This window comes from Sinocyclocheilus rhinocerous, unplaced genomic scaffold, assembly GCF_001515625.1.
Source record: "Sinocyclocheilus rhinocerous isolate Xijiao unplaced genomic scaffold, SAMN03320098_v1.1 scaffold757, whole genome shotgun sequence".
In the NCBI taxonomy this organism is placed as follows: Eukaryota; Metazoa; Chordata; class Actinopteri; order Cypriniformes; family Cyprinidae; genus Sinocyclocheilus; species Sinocyclocheilus rhinocerous.
In genome coordinates, this window is record NW_015662957.1 from 1,068,935 (window position 1) to 1,092,739 (window position 23,805).

The window sequence follows — 23,805 nt, forward strand, 5'->3', positions numbered from 1 at the left end:
AGTTCATTTGCCAGCCGGTCCTGCTGCCGCTGTGGCAAAACAAGTTTGAGGTGGGAGAAATGGCTGCCGGGGTCCTTCCTTGTGTACACCAGGGGCGAATCACAATTTACATACTGCTGCTTGGTATAAAAGGTACGCGGTTTGCTTGTTATAGGAAAGTGCAGACATTTATGTAGTAGGACAGTAGGGCTAAATTGGAATGTCTTGATATCACAGAATGACTTGTCACCGTTCAAAAGTTTGGGGTCGGTAAGATTGTTATAATGTTAGAGTTTAATAAAAGGTAATTTTTTAAAGACTTTTTTTCTGTGAAATAACTGAAATTGTTTGGTGAAGTGATATGTGGAACGTGGATAATGCGGTCTAGGGTTGTGCCGATAGATGATAGTATTGTGTATCGACGATAGTCAGAGATATCACCTAGATATCACCAGAGATAGCAAGACGATTATTATTATTATTATTATTATTATTATTATTATTATCAGGTTAGTAATACTATCTAATTAATATTACGGCTTATTTGTTCCATCATATTTCTTTTTCCGTGTTTGTACAGTGTTGCGTGTTATAACCAATCACACACGATTCCGTTGATTTTATGAATGCAATGGCCAATCAGAGACGTTCAAATTAGTCATCGCTGAAACAGCAGAGTTTTGTTGTTGAGTGCACGCGCTGATTGAATTCTGACTCGTGAATTCTCTCATCATAAACGACGAAGTGCAGATGTACGTGCGATGTAAGTATAAGTCAAGTCAAGTCACCTTTATTTATATAGCGCTTTTAACAATACAGATTATGTCAAAGCAGCTTTACACTATCAAAATAGGAAAATAGTGTGTCAATGCAAAAGGACAATAGTAAACACTCCATTTACTGTATGATGAATAAGAGATTTATTCATCATACAGTGTAGACAGCTTCACTGATTATAACGGGAGTGTTTTTAAAAGTGCATATACTCGCGCTAGATTGAAGTCAGTGTTCTTTGATAATGTAAATGTTCTTTGCTCATTTTCTGTAGCTACTTTTTGAATAACTGAGGAAATGTAAGCATTATAATTAGTATCTTACACTGTTTTTATTAAATTTTTATTATGTTAAATACAAATTAAAAACATTAGGCTTCTTTTAGCCTTACGCTGGAGTTGTTTCACTTTCCTGCAATAAGTAAATAAATAATTAAATACATTTGCATGATAATATTGTATATCGGCAATCTCACAGGCTGATGATAGGACGATATGACAGTTGAGCATATCGCCCAACGCTAATGCGGTCGACAGACCTGAAACTATTTCATAGCTGTGTGTTTAATAAAAAAATATTCCACACCATAGAACATTTGTCAAACAATCAGAATAAAGCATTTATCAGACCTGTGGAATAATATAATATAATATAATATAATATAATACTTTATAATACTTTATAATATATATAGTACTGTTTTTTTATTTGAATATACTTTAAAATGTAATTTATTCCTGTGATGGCAAAGCTGAATTTTTGGAGTAATTTTTCATTGCTCCAGTCTTCAGTGTCACATGATCTTTCACAAATCATTCTAATATGCTGATTTGCTGCTCACAAAACATTTCTTATTATCATCAATGTTGAAAACAATTGTGCTGCTTAATATTTTTGTGAAAACCTGTGATGAAAAGAAAATTCAAAAGAACAACATTTATTTAAAATATAAATCTTTTGTAACATTATATGTCTTTACTGATACTTTTGATCACTTTAATGCATCTTTTATGAATAAATGTATTAATTTCTTTCCAAATAAATAAATAAACACACATTTGAACATTAGTGTATACTTGTTTCCAGCACAAAATGGCATTTTGTGTTAGTATGTATCAAATGGAGACACGGCTTCAAACAGGAAAAGAGAAATGAGGGTGAGCCTTGTTATTGTTTTCACTGCTACTTCCTGGATTACCTTTTGCTTCTTCATTACCGTAGCAGAAGTCAGAGTAGTACACCAGCCTAAGGTAATGTTCAGTAGCACACCAACATACTACAACTACTTTTACGACTACCATTTCAGCAGTGTGCAGTATGTATATTGTGCACATTCCTGTGTACATGGGATACCCAGAATATCCACATTACAAATCGTGAAGGGAGCACACTGAACAGGATGCTGTATCCCATAATGCAATGCACTGATCTTGAACTTCCATTTACATAGAATTGCATGAATAAAGTAAAATGGGTTTTTGATCTCTTTCTTGACAAGCTATTGCATCAGTCTGCCTGGAGTCAGGTTTTTGCATAAAATTGCATTAAAAATGTAAAATAGTTTTTGATAAATGTGATAAATGATAACTGTTTTGATAAAGGTGATAAATGGGCGGCATTAACTGAACATACTAATTAAACACTATGTAATGAGGTTATGTGATAATTTACTCTACCACCATTACCCTACCACTATTGGTTGGCCTATATGTGATAATTTACCCTTTACTATATATATGTCAGGATTATGGACTATTCTGTGTGTGTTTTTGCCCGTGTGACCCAGTTTCTTCCTCATGTTGATTGTGTTAATTTGATTCCAGGTGTGTCTTGGTCCAATTATCCTGCCTTTAAAAGCCCTAGTCCTTTCAGTTCTTGTTTGTCGGGTCTACTTGCTGAATGTCCTCCTTGTTCTCGGTTTTCCTGTGGATTATTAAAGTCCAGGAATTAATCGCCAGTGCCACTCCCGACCCAAAGCCCAGTCCACCATCTCCCCGATGCGTGGAGCGCATGCCCGAGCCCACTGCTGACGGAGAGCCAGAGCCCGCCGGTGAGCTGAGTATGGTGCGGCAAAAGGGCCAAAACGAGGAGGGGGATCTCATGGACTGGGAGTCTGATCTGGAGATCGAACTGCCCCCTCTCCTCTCTCCGTCGTCTCCGCTGGTCCCGTCCAGCCCTCCTTCGTCCTTGGTTCCCTCGTCCAGCCCTGAGGGGGCTTCCGATTCTCCAGTGCCCGCTCCTCGAAAGTGCCCTCCAGTGCCTGCTCCTAGAAAGCGCCCTCCAGTGCCCGCTCCTCGAAAATGCCTGCCCTCCCACCCGCTCCAGCCTCCTCCACCGCTGTCGTCTGGCACGAATCCTCCCCGTCGCCCTGGCTCTTCGGCTCTCCATCTCCGCCTCGGGCTCCTCCACCACCTGCTCTGCCTCCATTGGTCGGCCCCCTGGAGTCGGCGGCCATTCCTCCTCCATGGCTCCTCCCTCCGTCGGCTCCACCGTGGGTCGACATCATGGCTGTGGCCTGGGTCCTGCTGTGCTCCTCTTGCTCCAGGTCCCTCCTGTCTCCTCCCTGGCTCCTCCCTTCTTCGTCGCCCCCCTGGTCTCTGTCTGCCGGCCTCCTCCCGGATATCCGTCCTCCTCCGGAACCTCCTCCCAAGTTCCCACCCACGCCTCCCTCTGTTGTTGCTACGGTGCGAGGATGCACCTTCCGGGAGGGGGCGTTATGTCAGGATTATGGACTATTCTGTGTGTGTTTTTGCCCCTGTGACCCAGTTTCTTCCTCATGTTGATTGTGTTAATTTGATTCCAGGTGTGTCTCGTTCCTCCCCAATTATCCTGCCTTTAAAAGCCCTAGTCCTTTCAGTTCTTGTTTGTCGGGTCTACTTGTTGAATGTCCTCCTTGTTCTCGGTTTTCCTGTGGATTATTAAAGACTGTGTTATTCAAGTACTCCTCGTTTCCTCATTCCTTGCACCCCGAGTGAATTGTGACTATATATATATATATATATATATAGACTGTACTGTACTCAGTACTGTACTGTTTTCAATACTGCATTATCTTTGCTGTCTTTCTTTGCTCTCCTAAGCATACTTTGCTCATTGACCTCACTCAGCCACAGGGTTTTGTAATAATTAATTTCCTCTTTTTTGCTGATCTATTAATTTAATCTGTTGTGTGAATAACAGGGTTATAGCAACTAGCACATTATTGCCTACAGCCTCATCTTTATTCATATGCAGTAACATATCAGCCATCCCTGAGCAGACGCTTTGCGGCCTTGGTTTTAAGTAGTATTTTTAACTATTCATTCACTACAATGTAACTTTAAACAGATCAGTGTTAGTTTAACCCTGGTGAGAAAAACAGAACAAAATAAAACATAAAAACTTCCTTAGTGCTTTCAGTGGTGTTAAAAATGCCACTCAAAACCAGGCTTAGGGTTTGAATTGAAGTCATTTTGTCATCTCCTAATTCTGAAATTCGGTTTTGTCCCTCTCATCGCCTTCAGTCACGGGAAGCTTTCATCCCCTTCGCTTTTCATCACCCTCACTTTGTGTGTCAGGTGCGTGCGGTTTTGTATTCTGGGGAGTGTCTGTGCTCGAACACAGCTCGAAATGTTTAAAAGCTTTGCCATTTTTAAGATGAAAGAAAAAAATACTACAGCACTTAAGTACGGCCTCCACTTGTACAGTTTATCTCTTCCACGACCAACCCAGGTGCTCGGGTTGCACTCGTTCCTCTCCCAGGGAACGACGGCGTGCAAGATCAAAAATAAATATATTCATGTATTTTTCAGAAAGATAATAGGATGCATTTTGGTCCACTGTGGCTTTGTTGGAAGTTTGCATAATCCTCGCAGCAATATATTCATTACGAGGTTAATAATTTATTAGCAGTCTTGTTGATGAAATGCCTCTGAGACGCTTCAGCAAATGTTTGCTGTGATGTTGCTGTTCCCCTTTATTAGTTGTATTAGTCTTAGCTTCACCTTATACTTTTCTCATTCATGTGAAAAAAAAAACATAATAGTTATGTTTATATAACTCATGATGGGAGGTGTTTTAAAATACAAGAATGCATCCACATGCAAAATGATAGCTATCATTATCTTCAGAAAAAAAACGGCAGCAATATTTGAAATGTGGAACACAAAATGGTCCGTTTGTAAAAATAGAAAACGGATGGAACAAAATCACCTGTTTGGATTTCAAAAGAAGTCATTATGCTTTTTGTAGGAGTGTGCGTGTGTGTGTTAGGGTCTTTTTAGTGGACTCGAGGGACATGAGGGAACACAGATAAAGATGAAGTTGTTATTTTAGGGGAAAATGCCAGGAGTTGTACTTCAAAGGCCTTCAGAACTGCAACATAGACCATTGCAAAACAGGGCTGTTTTCCCACTCCGAGGGCTTTTAATAAATGCATTCAATCTCACGCGTTTATCTCCGGCTTTATTACTTTGAACTGTTTCTCCCATAGGACCGAAAACAATGCAACAGCAGTCTAGTGTTCTAAATTATTTAAACCATGCACATTGTTGAAGAAGAGGAAAAAGCCTCTTGATTTTTGAGGTAAAATACAGGAATGCGTTTCCGCAAACTCCACGACCCTCCGCCGACCGCCCTCGTCGACTGTATACTCCTGTTCTTAGGGGAGGGGAGAGTTGTAGCATAACTGAGCAATTAACCTTCTTATTGTCTCGGAATACAGGTAACAACCCACGAGACCTGCGAAAACAAAATAAAAACATGCAGAGCTCAAGATGAACAAACTGTTTCTTATCCCTGGGTTCTCATTCCCGGCATTACTGTTAATTAAAGCCGTGCCATCTCTCTTACTTTGCTTCTGCTTCCCTTTCTGTAATCATAACCGGTCATGTCCTTACTACATCAAAACGTTAATGTCTTTGGTCGCATGTGTTTTAATGGCCCTGTCAAGGCTGAGGAAAAACTAAGGCATGCAGAGTCACAGATAACACAAAACGCCATAATTAGATTTCAGCTTATAAAATCATGATTTCCATTTCTTTCTTCGCCGCACATTTATTTATTACCCATAAAAGATTTTCATAGGAGAACCCAGTACTCTATTTCATAAAACCGTTTTTTAGTCCATATGTGGGTGATTCTTCAACTAGACAGAACAATTCTGTCCCCTTTTATGATTTTAAAGACATAATGCTTAAAAAACTATCTAGTTTTAACACTACCACTGTAAAGACTTTTACATTAATACATTACATTAATACAAGATACTGTTCTTTCGATCTTTCTATTTATCAAAAAATCCTAAGGGGGGAAATGTTGACAATACTGATAATTAATAATAATAATAAGAAGAAGAAATATTTCATAAGCGCCAAATCAGCATATTAGAATTATTTCTGAATCACGTGACCCTGAAGTAAATTACATATTAAAATATCACAATGTTACTGGTTTTACTGTATTTTTATTTATTTATTTTTTAAATCAAAATAAACAGCTTTGGTAAGCAGAAAATACATCTTTCAAAACACAACACAACACAAAAAAAGAAAACAAAAAACAATCTTAGGAACCACACATTTTTGAATGGGAGTGTTGATTATAACAGCTTTAAATTTTTTATTGGGTTTCAAATTTTCCTAAATTTTTTTATTGGGTTTAATATGGTATTTTCCTGATTTGAAAGAAGCTTGAATTTAGAGACGGTGAATTTGCCAGGCCTTTTCTATTTTTGGGTTTTAACAAAATAATAATAATAACAATAATAATAATTATTATTATTATTATTATTATTATTATTATTTTATTATTAGTTATTTGACTCCTAGCCAACTAACTCCTTGATATTTTTTTCTACAAAATCAATCACTCAATCAATCAATAAATCAGCAGCACACATTACTGTATATCAAAATTCAATTGAAGATTGATCAAGGCCATGATGTTTTGATAAATGTTTTAACAGATATTTCAAAAAGTCTTAAGATCAAAAAGTGCCACTGATTGAAGAATCACCCATATATACATGCAGTAGGAAAGATCACCTCGTGTCAACTGATCTGTCTTGCTTTCTCATTGCATATGAAAGCTGCAAGTCAGATGTGAGGATGAGTCAGCAAGTGGAGTTTCTGAGGTCTTGCTTCCTGACCATTTACTTTAAAATAAAGTCCTTAATTCTGCACTGCTTCTGGGATTCTGTCTAACTTCTGTAAGTTTTTAGAAAGTTTATTAAATGTCAATTTCTATGTTCATACTTCACAGTTTTTATCTGCTTCATTGACCGGCTGTGGGCAGTGTGCTGAGGATTAGAAAAGCTGGCCTTGGTCAAAGGCTTGTGTGCTTTAAGGGAAGACACGGCGGTCCCATCTCACACATGGAGACATCAGAGCAAGTTCAGGCTAAACTCTCAGACAAAGAGCAACCATGGCTATTCTCAGAGCGAGCCTTTATTTACATTTTATCCAGATCAGCATATATTGACTTTAAGCCGACCACAAGGAGGTACCATAGCCTCTATATTCTCCACTATAATCTGCACTGCAAAGGTTATAGCTGTTTGGAAAATGTTAATGATGGGCCAAATGCCATAGACATTTCATGAAAGATAGCTGAGTGTACAGCAGTATGATAAACAGTATGAACAATATGCTTTGAGTCTTTATTTACTGCTGCATGACCAGGGCTGGTGGATGTTGCTAAGAACTTATTATAGGAACAGTCCTCCTGGAGCCTTGCTGAAGGCCACAATGCTAATGGATCCTTACAGGGAATGAATCAGCAACCTTCTGGTTGCAAACACTGATCTATAATCACCTCAGAGCAGATATTGTAACAGTTATTATCAGTGTCAATTATCTTTAAAACTTTAATATAATATAATATAATAATTTATATTGGTGTGATTATTTTTAAGTGAATCTTTCTGCAGGTTACATCATTGCGCCTGTAGGTGGCGGCAAGTTACTTTTTTTATGAGTGAGTCATTTGAGTCATTCGTTCAAGTGATTTGTTCAAAATAGCTAAATTATAAATAAACTTGTTATCTTAATGAGTCAATGAATCATCTATTCAAGCGATTCATTAAAAAATGCTAATTCATTCAGGAACTAAACATTAATGACGTTGCATCATTCACTCAAATGATTTGTTCAAAACCGCTGATTCATTCAGAAACATCAATGCTGCGTGTTTGTCGGCATTACGGTTCTGTTGCAGCTTTGTTTGGAGCTATTTTACTTGACGGAGCAAAAACAAACCAAGTAATTGCCAATACTGTGACTAAAATGTAAGTTACAAAATAGTAACGTCTTATTTTGATGTGCAGTATAAAAGCAATATCACAATCCCAGTCGAATATCAATATGTCTGGAATTACTTGTAGAACTGACATTTGACAACAACAGTGCTTTTGGAATTGCTTAATATTTTATTTATATATGTATGTATACTTCTCAAACAAAATACATAGTCAAACACTAGACACATCCTTGTATTATGAAGCACAGACTGTAAACATAACACCTACTCTACTGTAGGTGGACTCTAACACACCAAACAAGACAAATAAGTAGATATGGAAAAATCTGTATGTGAATACTTTAAACCCGAAGAGAAAAGATCACACAAGAATGTATCTTTTGGAGCCGTAGCTGTCTGTTTTGGTCATACCATCTTTATTTAGCTATTTAATTCTGATATTTTGGTCGATGGCAGGGATTGAGTTACATGTGCACAGAGCAAAGATTGCCATAGAGAAAACAAGTTATTGAGCGTTACGTGTATATAGGTTCTCCCTTGATCTCCTTGAATTGCATGACCCTTGTTGAACATTATGTGAATCTTGAATTCATCTATGTAATATCAATTGATAATATTAAGTGGCTCTTATGGTTTCATTGAATCTTCTAACGTGGAAACATGTTGAAAAGCTTCAGTATTTTTGCTGCACTTCCCACATGTTTGAGTTGTGTGCTTTCCTTGGCAGTTATTTTACTGTAACAATCTGCATTTGTTTTTCAAATCAGAATGTTTTGAATTTTCACACTTTGACACAATAGACAGAGAACGTCACTGCTTGTTTAAAAAAAAGAAAGAAAAGAAACATGCTCGGTTTAGATCTGAGGAGGCTGTGTTAAAAGTCTGAACTGCTGCCCTGCTCAAAGGCCAATGTAGTGCCCTTGGGCTACTCACGGCTTTTGTTTTTCGCTTCTGTTCTCCAAATTGCTCTTCGTATTCAGCACTTCTGTTTTACTTTCATCATGACCAGTGAAAAAGACAGAAAGTGAGAGGCGCAAGACCTCAGAAGGGAGGTCTTGAAACGGAGCTTAAAGCTCTAACGATCTTTCTGCAGCCTGCAGCTCTTTCTCTCGCTCCCTCTTTCTCTTCATCCACTCCATCCTGTTCATTAAAATCAGTGTAGAGCCCGTTGGGACAGGCACAAGCAGGGCAATGGATTTCTAGTCATTTAAGAGGAGGCGCTAACTGAAAGAGAGCAGGGAGGAGAACATCGGAGGAACAGGATCCCACAGTCAATGAATAAAGCCTAAAGATAAAGAATTAGATGTGGCATTGTGAACATGTGGAGGAGATCGGTGCGATCTCTAGTACCTCTAGTACTTGTTAAATGGCCTTCGGGTAAAGTTTTCGGAAGGACTTTTGAAATGTCTCATTGCTACACAGTGGCTTGTGTGTTCGTCTCTGCCTTTTTAACGATGAAAGTTTCAAATAACTGTTTTTTTCTTTGAATATATTTTAAAATGTAATTTATTCCTGTGTTGGCAAAGCTGTTCAGCAGCCATTTGCTCCAGTTTTCAGAAAATTATTTTTTAGTGGTCTTCATACGTTAATTTCCGTGGTGTGGATATTGCATTACTGTATATGTACTGTGTTGTTATAGCAGTAATGTATTCACAAAGTGAGATGAACTAAGTTATATGCTAGGTAGAATGTGCAAGTTCGCCCATGCATTTATTGTTTATGCAGATGCAGTATTAAATATAAATTGTAATATTACGTTTATGTTGTGGATATAGGCAGTTTCTCATACTGTATAGGATGTGTCTGAGTAAACTAATCAGAACGGTTCAGTTCACTGGTGTTCAGCTCTTTCAGATCAAGTGAGTCAATATGCAACATACTATGATTGGATTGTTTGGATCAGTAGTTTCTATATTTCGTCTTTAAAAAAATTGTTAGTACATTGTTAAAGGCGTAGTTCATCACAAGATGATAAAATTGTCGTTATTTCTTCATCCCATGCCATTCTAACCTAGTATTATTTTCTTTCCTCTATGAAATGTCTTAAAGCAGATTTTTTTCAAACAATGACAACTGGAGATTTTATACTGGAGATGTTAGAATAAGTCTTCTTAATATATGCCTTTTCAAATGTTTTGGGTCTGTCTTATTTTTTTTTATTTTTTGCAAGAATGCATGAAGCCTATCATGGTTTCCACACAAATATTAAGAAATACAATTGTTTTCAAGGTTCGTGAAAGATCATGTGACACTGAAAACTATCGTAATGGCTGCTGAAATTTCAGCTTTGCCATCACAGGAATAAATTACAAGTAAAAGTCAATAAATTTTTTATTTGACTGTATTTTTGATTAAACAAATACAGTCTTGGTGAGACTTTTATTATATTATATTATATTATATTATCATATTACTATATATTATATTATGATATTTTTATGGTGCTTTTTTTGGAGCTTGGCATTTAAAATCCCCCATCCACATTTTTTTTCCTTGTATAGAAAAGCTGCCTAAGGACATTCTGGTCTTTTGTCTTTTAGATAAGCAAGACAATATTACTGAGTTTGCATGGCATGGTGGTGAGTAAATGAGGACAACGTTTTAATTTTTCCCTTTAATATCTTTCGGCGTTGTTTTTCTCACCATATTTTCGTCAATAGCATGCTATAATTCTTTGTTATCGCTGACAAAAACTATTTGTCAACAAACATTTCTGTCAGTAATTTCGTTGACGAGATTACCGCTGATTAGACCCCCCGACGAGTTCTGAATAGCGAAATAAAGGCGAACGATTCCACTCGCTGAATATATCTCTCTTCTGTGTCTCCTCCTGGTTTCATAGGCCATTGTGTTCGGAAAAGAAAACCGCTTGTGAGTCATACGCGGTCAGACTACCTTTCCCTGACCTGGAGCGAGCGCTTCCTCGGAGGGAAATTATTTCTGCTCTCGTAGTCCTAAATACTTAAAGGTCCATCAACCGGGACCTCCAGCCAGTCGGGTGCGGTGTAATAAACCAGACGGACGCGGGGAGGACAAAAGCAGCCACGTTATGGCTTCCACCCCCTCCCTGCGACGAAATGGATTCACACCATTTCAGCCTCAATGGGCCCTTGTGGATCTAAATGTCTGTTTTGAAATATGGAATACAAACTCTATTGGGATTGACAATGTCTCTCCGCCAGCGGGCTGTAAACAGACTGCAGGTGAAAATGGGACGGTAATGTCGAAATGAACCCCAAGACTAACTATAGACATAGTGGAATGGACCCCCTTTGGGCTTTGGGTGCACCTTGAGTGTATAACCGCTCTTTATGTACTTTTCAATAAAAATGCATTGGATTGGTTGATGATGGTGGAAGGCTTGCCACTGGGTCTTCTGATGCAGTGTTACCACACGCTGTCAATTTTTCTTAGCGGCGGGGGGGGGAAGCTGTCGTTTCGCTCTCTGTCTTACTGTCACCACCTCCTCCTCTCCTTCTCCTTTTTGTTTTGGTCTCTTTTCTCTTTTTCATTCAGCACCATTTGGCCCTGTTATGGCTGCGGCCCATCTGTGGGCAGTTAGAGCGCTTTGTCGAAAGTAAGAGAAGCCCGCTCTGAAAATATCTCTCTCTCGTTCCATCACTTGCTCTTATTTTGTCTCAATTTCTCTCTATCTCCCTGGGTCCCTCATTTGATGGTCTCTTTAGTACCTGCTCCCGCTTTTTTCTTCCAGTTATTTTATTTTCCCTTTCTCTGTCTCTCTCTCTGCCGTTCTGTCACTCCCGCCCTTCCTTTCTCTCTGGTGCTCCTGTGGACCCTAAACCCTCCTCCCCTCCACCAGTGAGCGGTAATGACAGACATTTGTTTAATCCAGGCAGTGGGAAATGAGATTAGAGAGAGGAGAGGAGAGCTTACTGCACTATCTCCCACACTGTGCCCACAGGCTCCGACTGCATGATGAAGGTAGAGAGAAAAGACGGGGCAGGCAGGGAGGGAAAGCGACTGTGAGACGCAGAAATAAGACTGAATATGTGTGTATGTGCAATTGTTTACTGACTGTGGGCCCATTGTATTTTAAGAGTTTTGTTTTGCTTGGGAGATTGTGTAAAACACCAGTTTTAAGTTACTGTAAGTGGTAATCGCAGAGCCGTCACTTGAATTCACAGGGCCCGGGACAAAAAAAAGGGTGAGCTGTAATCATAGTGTGCCTAGTGCCTACTTAACATCTGCATTTTAGCAAATTAGTTAGGACTAATGGACAAAATGTCTTATGATAAATATTCATGAGCAATTGCGTAATAATGATGTTAAATTATGTATATGCATTTAATATAAATTTAAAGCTTACTGTAAACTTAGAGTATATTTACATTGACAGTCCATTTTATGCTGAAAGCAAAAAATAAAAAGGGGTAAAGAATGCTAAATAAAATTAATTAGAATAAATAAACAAGAACAACAATAATAATTAAAATTATTTGTTTTACCTTGTATAAAATATCTTTACACTATAGTTTTTTGTTGTAAAAGAATTTTAAAATTATTACATTATATTACATTTTATTTATTTTTTGAGAACCATACAAAAACATTGATTAATTGGTTAATTTTTAAAGTGTTGATTACCAACAGGAACTGGTTATTTTATATTTATAAGCAGCAGCATAACAGTTGTGGTGCAGTGAATGAATATAAAATCATCCACTTTACTTGATAGGTGCTTTATTAACATAACAGTGTTACAGCAAGATATATGACTGCAGAACTTCAGACTCTCATCCAATTTTTAATGTTTTGTCAGAACAGCAGGCAACGAGTGAAAAACAATTCAATGATTATGTATAACAAAATCTGCTGATGAAGCTGTTGGCCCCCTACTAGCCCTTGGAGTTCTTTCTCTGTTGGTAGTCAATAGAATTTGTGTTACTCTGTTTGTAAATGCACTGTTTACCTCCTTTCCTCCTGAGCTCATTCTTTTCTGACATAGCTACCAAAGTACCTTTCAAACATAGATGCATTTTCATCTTTTCATCTCTCTATTCTTGAAAAGCACGTAGGGCACTGCATTAAATAGAATCTGCCTCAGTCTGTGCTGCTTTGGCACCAAAAGTGATTTTAGACCTTTTTTTCCCCCTTTTTGTGACATTTGTGAGATTTGTGTGTGTGTGTGTGTGTGTGTGTGTGTGTGTGTGTGTGTGCTACACTGGCTCACAAACTGTGGCTGACTACCCTTCATTTCTAATTAGTCAACGATACGCATATAGAACACTCTCATAAAAACAAACACTCACTCAAACAAGTGAGCATGTATTAAAACGAGGGAAAATATTTTGTGGCGATGCCAAAATGCGTTGATGTGCTGTATGGACATCAAAACATAAAAATATTTTCTCCTTTCCCTTGCTTTTCTATACTGGTCACCCATCAACACTGATGCAAGAAAATGTATCTCTTATCTCATATTTTTCTTAGATTGTGAAAACTGCATTAAGGGATTTGGGAGCATAATATTGCATTCATAGATGAAACTTAATAACACAAGGCTCAGTTGATTTACTCATAAATATTGTTCATCAGCAGTTTCTTACTAAAAAAAAAAAAAAGAATAATATCTTACCAGCATTGCATTAATTTGCTCCTGACAAAGCAGGCATATTATGAGCATCTTAGCTTTGCAAGAATTTATGCTTACTTTCATCCAAAAATCAGCGAGCCATATGGTCAGACGTCTATGTTCTCTTAATTTGCAGAAGTTATTGAAACCAAAAGTCTGGATCAGCACCAGTTGTGTCTAGTTAGGCCTTTGTGCTGAGAATCACAATGTCATATTTGACCATAAGGCTTTTAATAGTATAGTGTCTATGCAGCTTACCGATTACAACAGGTTATTACAGTATGTGATGCAGTACTTTAGTGCTAATTAGCTTTAAATGTGAAAGCATTTGGTGTTATGATGGACTACAGCACATTTTAATACGCAATACAGAGCAACTGCTGCATTGGCACGCACAACCTCAATTCATAGTTTTATAATGTAGAATAAAGTTTTGTACTGTCAGAAACTTTTTACCCCGTGGCACCGTACATGTGGCATTGTGATCATTTTTCATCTTCATTTCTGCTTGCCGTAATGACTCCTCACCTCTCTGTAATTTCATAAATTTGCAGTCCTTTTTGAACCCTCTGTTCCTGTAGCTTATACTGTGCTTTTGCACTGTGATGTAGCAATTTAATTCTTTTATAAATGGAATTCTTCGGCTCCCTATCTTTCTTTTTTTTTCAACACTGCTTTAAGGTTCATGTGAACACAGGGAGACCCTGAAAAAGTCACCTGTGCCTCTTCCCATTTGATTTTTCTTGAATTTTTCAAGAGGCTAAATGTGTTGATTATGTTAATTGTGTAATGTAGATGTTTGCTGTATACAATAATAAGGTATATTTCTTGAGCAGCAAATCAGCATATTAAAATTATTTCTGAAGGATCATGTGATATTGACTGGAGAAATGGCTGTTGAAAACTCAGCTTTACCATTACAGGGATAAATTACATTTTAAAATATATTTAAAAAGAAAAAATCTATTTTAAAAATATTTTACAATATTAGTCAAAAACATTAGTTAACAAACTAACAATGAACAGTTTTATAAACAACTGTTTTTTATCTAATGTCACCAAAGATTAATAAATACTGTAACACATGGACTGTTTCAATGTTTCCTGCTACAAATCTCCAGCATTTTACTATTACACTTTTTCAAATGGTATTTTCTATTCCTTTAGCTGTGTTGTAAAGAGTGTATCTTCCTTTGTTTAGCAACAACAGGTATAAGAAGCCATGTGCCGTCTTATCACAGCATTCTACTGTATCATCTAAAGTGCTAGTTCTGTACTTTAGTATTTTGCTGGAGTATCAGCACCAGCCCAGTGCATCCCTTCAATGCGTGAGACGAGGTGAGAGTCCAGCTGGGGAAATTACAGAACCAGCCGCTGATTGAACCACTGATGGAGACCATTTGAGCCTCAGTGCTGCAGCAGGAAATTGAATTATCCTCACAATCTGTTTGTGCTGTACGTGCATCCCTCTGTTGTTCCGTTACGTCTGCCATGTGTGTGTGTGTATGTTTGTGGAGACTGTTTTCGATTACCTCGCTGAATGTGTGAAATCCTCCTGATCTGCTTTACGGTTGCACACGGCCGGATTTAACCATGTCACACCTACAGGATATTACCTCTTTTATGGTGGGTCACATGACTGTAAAAGGCTGCGCCCACAACTGGGAAAGGTTTAGAGATATGAGATGATGCCTGAAGGCTCCAGACCTACTGAGCCTAGTTATTTGTTTGAAAGTGATATTCTTTGGTCACTTTGGACTTCCATCTTCACATTATCCATACTAAAGCTAGATCCTCAAGATCAGACTCTGCCGGATTTACTCCATAAAGCCTACCATGGTGAAAAACACAAATTTTCTTGCGGTTCACCAGGAGAACTGGTGCTGGTTAAGCTAGTTAAGAAGCCTGATGCATCTAAGGCTATGTCTACATTAATCCAGATACATCTGAAAACATCAGATTTAGTGTGAGTGTCCACACTAGCATTTTTAAACGTTTTGTGACCGTAATGTAACCGTCCCTTTAGCGGCCGTTATTTCTGGCATTAGCATAAAATGTCTTCTTCTATGGCCGTTTTTTTCTTACAGGTCAACTACTTTCAGAGCAACAGTTTGAAGAAAATCTTGCTTTGCAAATTAGTGTAAGTTGACATGCCTGTATTGCTAGCTTGTGGTTCTGGTTACAATAACTATCTACCGTAGTTGCAAAGACATTTGAAGGGAACTCTACTGCCCCCTTGAGTACTGAAGGTTATTGCCACCGACACGAGCGCACGTTTAGTATGGCATGTTTGTGTAAAGTATATTGCTGGCTTTATCCTGTTGCACATACATAATTAGTAATAGACTAAAGCAATTTACTAAAGCAAACATGCTGTGTTTTTCCACTCTGACTTTGGCATGTATCCAGTTAACATTTTTGTGGCTGAATATGGCAAAATACATTATCCAAATTGGAATCAACAGGATCCAAACACGTGCTGATATGCGAGATGCGGGTTCAAATCCAGCAGTTCAGTGACAATAAACAATAAAGATATATATATGTGTGTGTGTTCCAGCGCTGGTTAAGCTCAAATAATGCAAACAGTTCTCCGGAATGATGTTTATTTTTGCTGTCACTGCTTCTGATACCATAAACCCTCAGCAGTGCACTTCTGCTTATTTAAGCAATCAAGAACGTTTTAACCTCATTGTTATTCTGCACGCAACCCATTAGTAATAATTAATCAAAACAAACAAATGGCAGAAAACAATAAAGTCCATTGTTGTTTTTCATAATCAGACAACTAATTAATTTGTATGAAGCCAACTTTCCGGCTTTCTCTCCAGCAGGGGTAAAGACATGGAGGAACATGGAAATTTCTGCTTTTCACAACGCTCACTCCAATTATTACGGAAATCCATGTGGAACGGAATATTGTTTGTTGCCATTTGCGCAATGAATAATTAATGTTTTTGTTGTGAGAGTGTTTTGTTGGTAGATACATTTCTTTGCATCATCTTATGTCTCATTCTGTTTCCCTCTGCTTGGTTTAACAAGACCCAGCAGAATTGCGCATTACTTCTGCAAGTGAAGTACTTCTTAAAATGAAACTTTAGTACATTTGCTTGTTCATTAGTACTATTTTAATTCCAATGGCTGGGTGTTGTTATAAGAATGTGTTCAGTAATGCATTGCAGAGGATCTTCAGAGACCTCACGGGTTCTGTCATGTTGCTACAAAACCCGAGTGGCGAGATGTAAAGAAGAACTTGCACGGTTCATAGGAAACGTTCACAATGGCTTTAGTTTGGGTAGTTCTTGCTGTGCGCAGGCAGTGACCGAAAACACTATTGAACAAGAAACTGTATTTTCAAGTAATCTGTATTTTCAGAGAGAGAAATAAATTGCGATGACCTTTCCATTTCAAAGATGTATGAGAGTGCGCGTGTATAGTCATCCAGCAAGAGTGATTTAAACGCATAACGGAAACGCTTGACTCAAAGGAGCAGACAGTGTATAGACAGGAAAGGCTGAGTGGGTCCTTGGAATACTGCAAATTTTTTGTACAATTATTTTCTTCAGGCAGATGCTGCTTAATTGAACCTAAACGCGTGTCTGCATCTCGAATGAATCATCGGTGGAGGAGAGTTTCTTAGTTCATTATTCAAATGAAAGGAGTATTTATTTTTAAGATTTCTTTCAGGGTAGAAGCAAGTTCCTTGATGTTTTACAGTTGGCTAAGTTTGCCCTGGACGTGCTGGGAGTCTGAAATCGTAACAGTGATTGTTAATCATCTCCTGGTGAGCACTACAAGGTTTAGGCATGGGCGAGAGTTCAGACACAGCGTTCGAGTCTGCATCCATGCCAAAATGCCCAGATTGTGTGCCAATGAGTCTGCGTGAAGCCTTGGGGAGGAGAGAGGAACTGCCTGAATTCGCAGCAGTGGGGGATGAGATACTGAATAAATGAGAAATTGTTATTCATGTAGAATAAAGGAACATTGTTTGGAAGACCTACAGCACTCTGGATTTTTTTTTGTGATTTTCCCCAAGCAGAAGTTTTGAAACATGGATTGCATACTAGCAGATGAAGGAACGCATGAACTTGGAGAAAAAACTGTATATTTCAACCAGAAGAAGATACAGTCAGTTGAGCTGGCTTGTTGAAAATTGAATTTGCCTTTCCTCATTTCGCGTAGACAGTGAAGTGGAACTCCTGAAATGTAAAACAACAAAAGGAAAACCTTGGAAGAGTTGTTTGAATGTTCAAGAGCAGGGTTATTCTCAGTTGTTAGAATGATATCCTTAAGCATATTGACACACACAAGAGTGCTGTTGTTAATATTGGCTGTGATTTGGCAATACGTTAATATTATTGGGGTAATAAACATTTTTAACACAATGTTGACAGTTGCATTGTGTAGTTTGCTTTTTTACCAGAAATAGTTCCAGACAAAACCTGTGCTACACATGCTAGTGGTGTATTGTTATTGAATGTTTCTTTTTTTTCTTTTAAAAATAATCAAATTAATGATTCTTTGAGTCATACAGACATTCACATGTTTCCTTCCTGAGTGAATCAGTGTTTATGGCTGAATTGGCTGAATGAACAATTCAAATGACTCACTTATATAGAAAGTGGCTTCATTTGTTCATCAATGAATCAGTATATTTGAACAAATTGGCTGAATGAATGATTCAAATGACTCATTCAATTCATTTATGATTGAATCAGTGTGTTTTAAAGAATCGGTTAAACAGGAGATTGGGTGACTCACTCTTTTTTTTTACAATCACAGTGTCTTTTTTAATGAACTGGTTGAATAAACAATTCAGTGATTCACTTATATTTAGTCGATTGAATGAAATAGTGTTTTTGAACATTAATGATGAATGATTTAAATTACTCCATTACCCATCTATAATAGCATTTGTAAATCTAACCTGTCTCTGCTGTTGAGGTTTCTTAAAATGTTATGTTAAACCCTATGGGTATGCATATTGTCAAAGTTTGTTGTACTGAATCCTGTTGATTATTTGCTCATATCTGAGTTGTGTATAAAAGTTGGTTTCATTTTCTAACCGTCTCTCTGTTTTCTCTCACTTGTAGATACCCTGCTGTCATCTGGCCATGGTGAGTACTTGAGAAATATGTTCCCGGATACTGCTCTGCATGACTCTGAATGTGCCAGATCTCAAATGTGATTATTGTTTTTCAATGTTGGTCTGCAAGCACGCGTGACTCCATCCAAATGGAGCATCGCTGCGGCAGCAGATGTACATCTTTTTTTCTGAAATTCACTTAGCATACTTTCAGGTCTGTTGACTGACACGGAGAACCCAATTTTTGTTAGTGATTACTGAAGACTCACCTCTGCTCCCTCGGTTCTGTTCTGAGTTTCAGAGCTGGCACATTTTCCCAGCATGCTCGTTCAATCATTCTCGACTCACTTCGGTCAATCACCCCTCGTGGTTCTATTGTTCGGTTCACACGCGCTCGGTCTGGCTGTTTGTGAAAGATGAGGCGCTTGCCCTGGGAGTCGCTGTGTAGACAGACCCCTTTTTCATGTACATTTGACTCAGCAGGGGGGCAATCTTTAAGGTGTGTGTTTTTGCTATTGAATTTATGCTCTTATATATTCTCAAATTGCCTCCCATTTTTAGCAAAATAGAGCACTGGAAGTTTTGCACATGTGCTGGATATATAATGGACTGTGTGACCATCATATAGTCCACCTGCAGAGCTGCTAGGGCCACTGGAAAATAACACCTGCGCTGTCCATTTCTGCATCCATTCGGAGATGGAGAGCAAGAGCGAGATCAGAAAGGAGTGAAAAAAGCCTTGCAGAGTCTGCGCTTAAAGGGCAGTCCTGTCCTGAACTCGAGCTGTATATGTTTTGCACTCAAAGCACACTTGCCCACAATGCTTTGTGGAAACAAGACGTGGCACTGGGTCCGTTTTTTCCGTTTACTCTGCACTTTGTGCGAGAATAGGATATGTGCAGTCCAGCAGGGTCTATATTTCCAGGCCAGCACATTTTACTTTCTTTGCCAGTGCTCTTTTGTCAGACGGTAAGCTGGTACAAATAGTGTGCTGCCCTTCAAGATTTTTGCAAATGCACCATAATGGATAATAATACAGCTAATGCAAGCATTTTGAATAGCTTGAAAAGGATGCTAAAAAACTCTGCTGACTATTTTAGTATGTACTGCATTTTTACTGTGTTTGTTTGGTGTTAGTGTAAACGAAGCAAAGGGCCATATGGTCGAAGCAATGTAGAACGATGTTGACGACATCATCCTGACAACGGTAATGGTGACGGTCACTGTTTAGACAGCAGGCATTACTCCTCCGGCTGCTTTACACAAATGTGTTCACACAAACACGAGTACACTCTATCCTTCTGTCCAGAGCCGTGAGTGTGACTCAAAGTGGCTAGACCTGGGGTGTACACATACACAATGCTGTAAGCATATGTGGGTACAAGGATATATATCTTTATATACATATACTGTAAATATTCATATGCGTGGCTGTATATAGAGGGATATGTATGAACACAATGGCCCTGCCTGTACATGTATAAATTAAGGGCCCAAATTTAGGTCATGAGAATAGGGTCTACTAGTACATAAATATACACAAGTATGTGTTAAAATTATGTTAATAAATAGCAATTGGGGCAGAAAATTAAAATGGGTTTGGGCAAATAAATAAATTCAGTAGTGTTTTTTTTTTTTGCATTGAATTAATAAAAATGACAGTAAATTTATAATATTACAAAATAATTCTATTCATATAAATTCAGGGTTTGTTTCTGTTAAATATCCTATAAAAATTTTAAGAAGGAGAAGAAGAAGAAATGTTTCTTGAGAATCAAATTTGTTAGAATTTAGCATGTTTTCTGACAACTGGAGTAATGGCTGTTAAAAATACAGCTTTGCATCACATAAACAAAATACATACTGTATTTAAAATGTTTTAAAATTTAAAACAGTTATTTTAAATTGTAGTAAAATTGCTCGTTATTATTTTTAGTTTATATTAGCTTTAGTCAGCATAAGAGGCTTTTAAAAACATCAACAAAATCTTACTGACCTAAAGGTTTTGAAAGGTAGTGTATATTTAATAGCACAAATACTATACATAAAAACACAACATAAAAAAAAAACTCTTAATTAAAATATAGATATGGCACTGGATTCAGTTTTTAATATCATAATTTAATTTAATAAATTTAATAAATCACTGTATACATACACTCCTCTGAACTTTTTGTGTCTTTATTGTTCTTGTTTACATCTGATCAACACATGCTCTCTTTCAGTGTAGTTTACTTTGATAAGAGTTTTTGCATCTAATATCATGAATGTCAAGGCCGCAGCTGAGCACCTGTATCACCTATAAGACATGCTGGCTCTGCATAGACACAAACGCAAAGTAAATTCTTTACATGGATGTTTTTGCTGAATGTTGCTCTCATTCTCTCTGTCTCTCTCCTCACTGTCTTCATCTATTCTTCAGTATGAATACGGTTGATGGCTTAAACTAAAGAAATGAAAGCAGCAAAGGGGGCAAGTGTAAGAGAGATGGAGGAATAAAGATGAAAGAGTGAATGAAGGAGAACTCGGTGTCCTTGGCCTTTGTGTGGGTCTGGCTGCACTCTGCGGTTTTGATTACAGAACGCTTTACAGCTGTCAGCTTATGTGCACCTCACTACCCAAGAGAAAATGACATGTTTTCCCTGTATCCGCTTTTTTTTTCTTTCTTTTTTATTACAAATTTCAGTTTGTCCTTTCATTACCATTTCTCTTATATTTTATCTGTGGTGGTTTGTTTGGGTTAGTTTTTTAAACCCACTGACAGTATTGTAAGATAAGATATATTTATATCATGAATATACAGTATGTATATGTATATGTGTATATATATATATTTTTTTTTTACAATATATATATTTTCTTATATATATACATTTTTTACAATGATAACTTGCAGATGGTTACCAAGCTTGCCTAGCAATGGACTACTCATATAAAAATTAATCGAAGAAATTGTGAAGCACAATATGGTGGCTGAAAGTCACTTTAAACTATCAGTAAAAGGATTTTTAATGTAGTTTTTCATTATTTACATTTAAAGGGGCCATATGACGTTGCTAAAAAGGACATTATGTTGTGTATTTGGTGTAATGCATTGTGTTTATGCGGTTTAAGGTTAAAAAAACACATTATTTTCCATATAATGTACATTATTGTTTCTCCTCTGTGCCCCGCCTTTCTGAAACACGTCGATTTTTACAAAGCTCATTGTTCTAAAAAAGCGAGGTGTGCTCTGATTGGCCAGCTATCAAGTGCGTTGTGATTGGCCGAATACCTCAAGCATGTGACGGAAATGTTACGCCCCTTGAATCATCATTGGCAAATGATACCAGACTGTCCTTGCAATGTTGGAACTGCCCAACTTTATAGAGACAGCCTTTGTGTCACAGACGCATTAGGCTACTGGTTCAGGAAACAGTCCTCATCCATCCTCCATAAAATTTTAAAAATATTTTAATATATTTTAAAATTTTCACTAATCTTCAATGCCACATGATCCTTCAGAAATCATTCTAATATGCTTAAATTCTTATTATCAGTTTTGTGCTGCTTAATGTTTTTGTGGAAAATGTGACACTTTTTTCGGGATTGTTTGATGAATAGTCATTAAAAAGAACAATGTTTATTTAAATCTATTTGATTTTTTGAAAAAAAAAAAAAAAACTGACCCCAGACTTTTGAATGGTAGTGTTAATAGAAATAGCTGCACAAGAAGCATTACCAATATGGCCGCCAAATGACTTGCCTTGACTATGCTGTGTTTCACCTCCACTGCAAATTCTTTCCATCCATTTCTCTTCTTTTGTCTCTCTCGTTCTCTCTAGCCCCTCACTCTTTCGTTATTTAATTGGCGCTACCTGAGGTAAGCCTAGGTGTAATTGTTATAGTATAGAAAGTGCCTTGGTCGGCTGGTTTTAAAGCCTTTTATCTGTAATCTCCCGATTGATTATGCCTTTTTTCTGCCAGTCGAGCAAATTGTTCAAACCCATCAGGTGCACGGCAGGGAAAAAACAGCAAAAGAGGAGCTTCAGCTGTGCAAGAGCCAAATCATAGAGCACATCGGCTAGAACATCAAATTTAGTGACAGACAACACAATGCTGCTTTTTAGTTTACACACACAGACAAATGAAACACAGATGTCTTCCTCGCTCCCCGTGTCACTGAGGGTTAAAAATGGAAAAAAGGGGAAGATTAAAAAGTGTGTAATCTGTAATTTAGAAAGAAAAAAATAAAGAAGGAAGTGCTTTTTTGTCTAACTGTTGGCATGTAATTTATCAAAACATTATTTAGGCTGCAATGGATTGCAGTGAATGATTTCTACAGTGTTATTGCAATTCTGCAGGCAGCTTCACAGTCCACCCAGCTTGATCAATATCTTATTCAGCGCGGTTGTATTTTTAATACAATACAGTAATAAATGCCACCACCCAGGGGACTTGGCGTAGCCTCTTATTCTGCATATCTGTCTTAAATGGGCCCTCCTGTTAGCCTGTCAGAATGTTAAAAAAATGCCATGGTAGGAAATGCATTAGTCTTGAGTATTAGATTTTAATACAGCGCTAAGGAGCGAATAAGAGGAACTTAATAGCTGAGGTTAATGTGGGTGTGATCCAAAACCAGTTGACAGAAATGAAGATAGATAGCTAGAAATGCACTGTTCATACTTAGTATGCTGGGTAAAATCCTACCTCTCCGTTGGGTTTTCGCTCTCCTTCTGTTTCTCTCTTGCACTCTTTCTCTTTCGCCATCTTCCCAGGAGAGCTATATCTGTCCTGCTAATAGGACCACCATTGGAGAGGCTCTCTAGTAGTCATGCAGTGAGGTGAAACGTCCAATTTGGCTGCCGCTGGTGGGAGCAGTGTCCAGACTCTTACCATCATGTTGGCACTGTGGGATAGAGATGCTGGTTGTAGATGATGGCAATGATATGACAGGTGTAGCCTCTGCAATTAGGACTGTTTTTTAGTGTGTGGAAGTGTGTGTGAGTTAGGTTTTGTTTGCATTGCAAGGACCAAATGTATCCACAATGATGGTAAAACCAGAATTCACCTAAACTGTGGGGAGCAGACAATGGTCCCCTTGAGGAAAATGGTGTAATATACATATTAAATGGAAAAAGGCTTTTGTAAGGAGGAC

At 37.8% G+C, this 23,805-nt stretch overlaps 1 protein-coding gene across 1 annotated transcript in view; it reads left to right on the forward strand.

Moving 5' to 3' along the window:
- Positions 1-23,805, forward strand: part of cdh4 (cadherin 4, type 1, R-cadherin (retinal)) — a 237,898-nt gene that overhangs the window by 76,575 nt on the left and 137,518 nt on the right. The window contains exon 3 of the mRNA XM_016538882.1: positions 18,676-18,699. Within this exon, the coding sequence (XP_016394368.1) occupies positions 18,676-18,699 (24 nt within the window). The remainder of the gene's footprint in view (positions 1-18,675; positions 18,700-23,805) is intronic.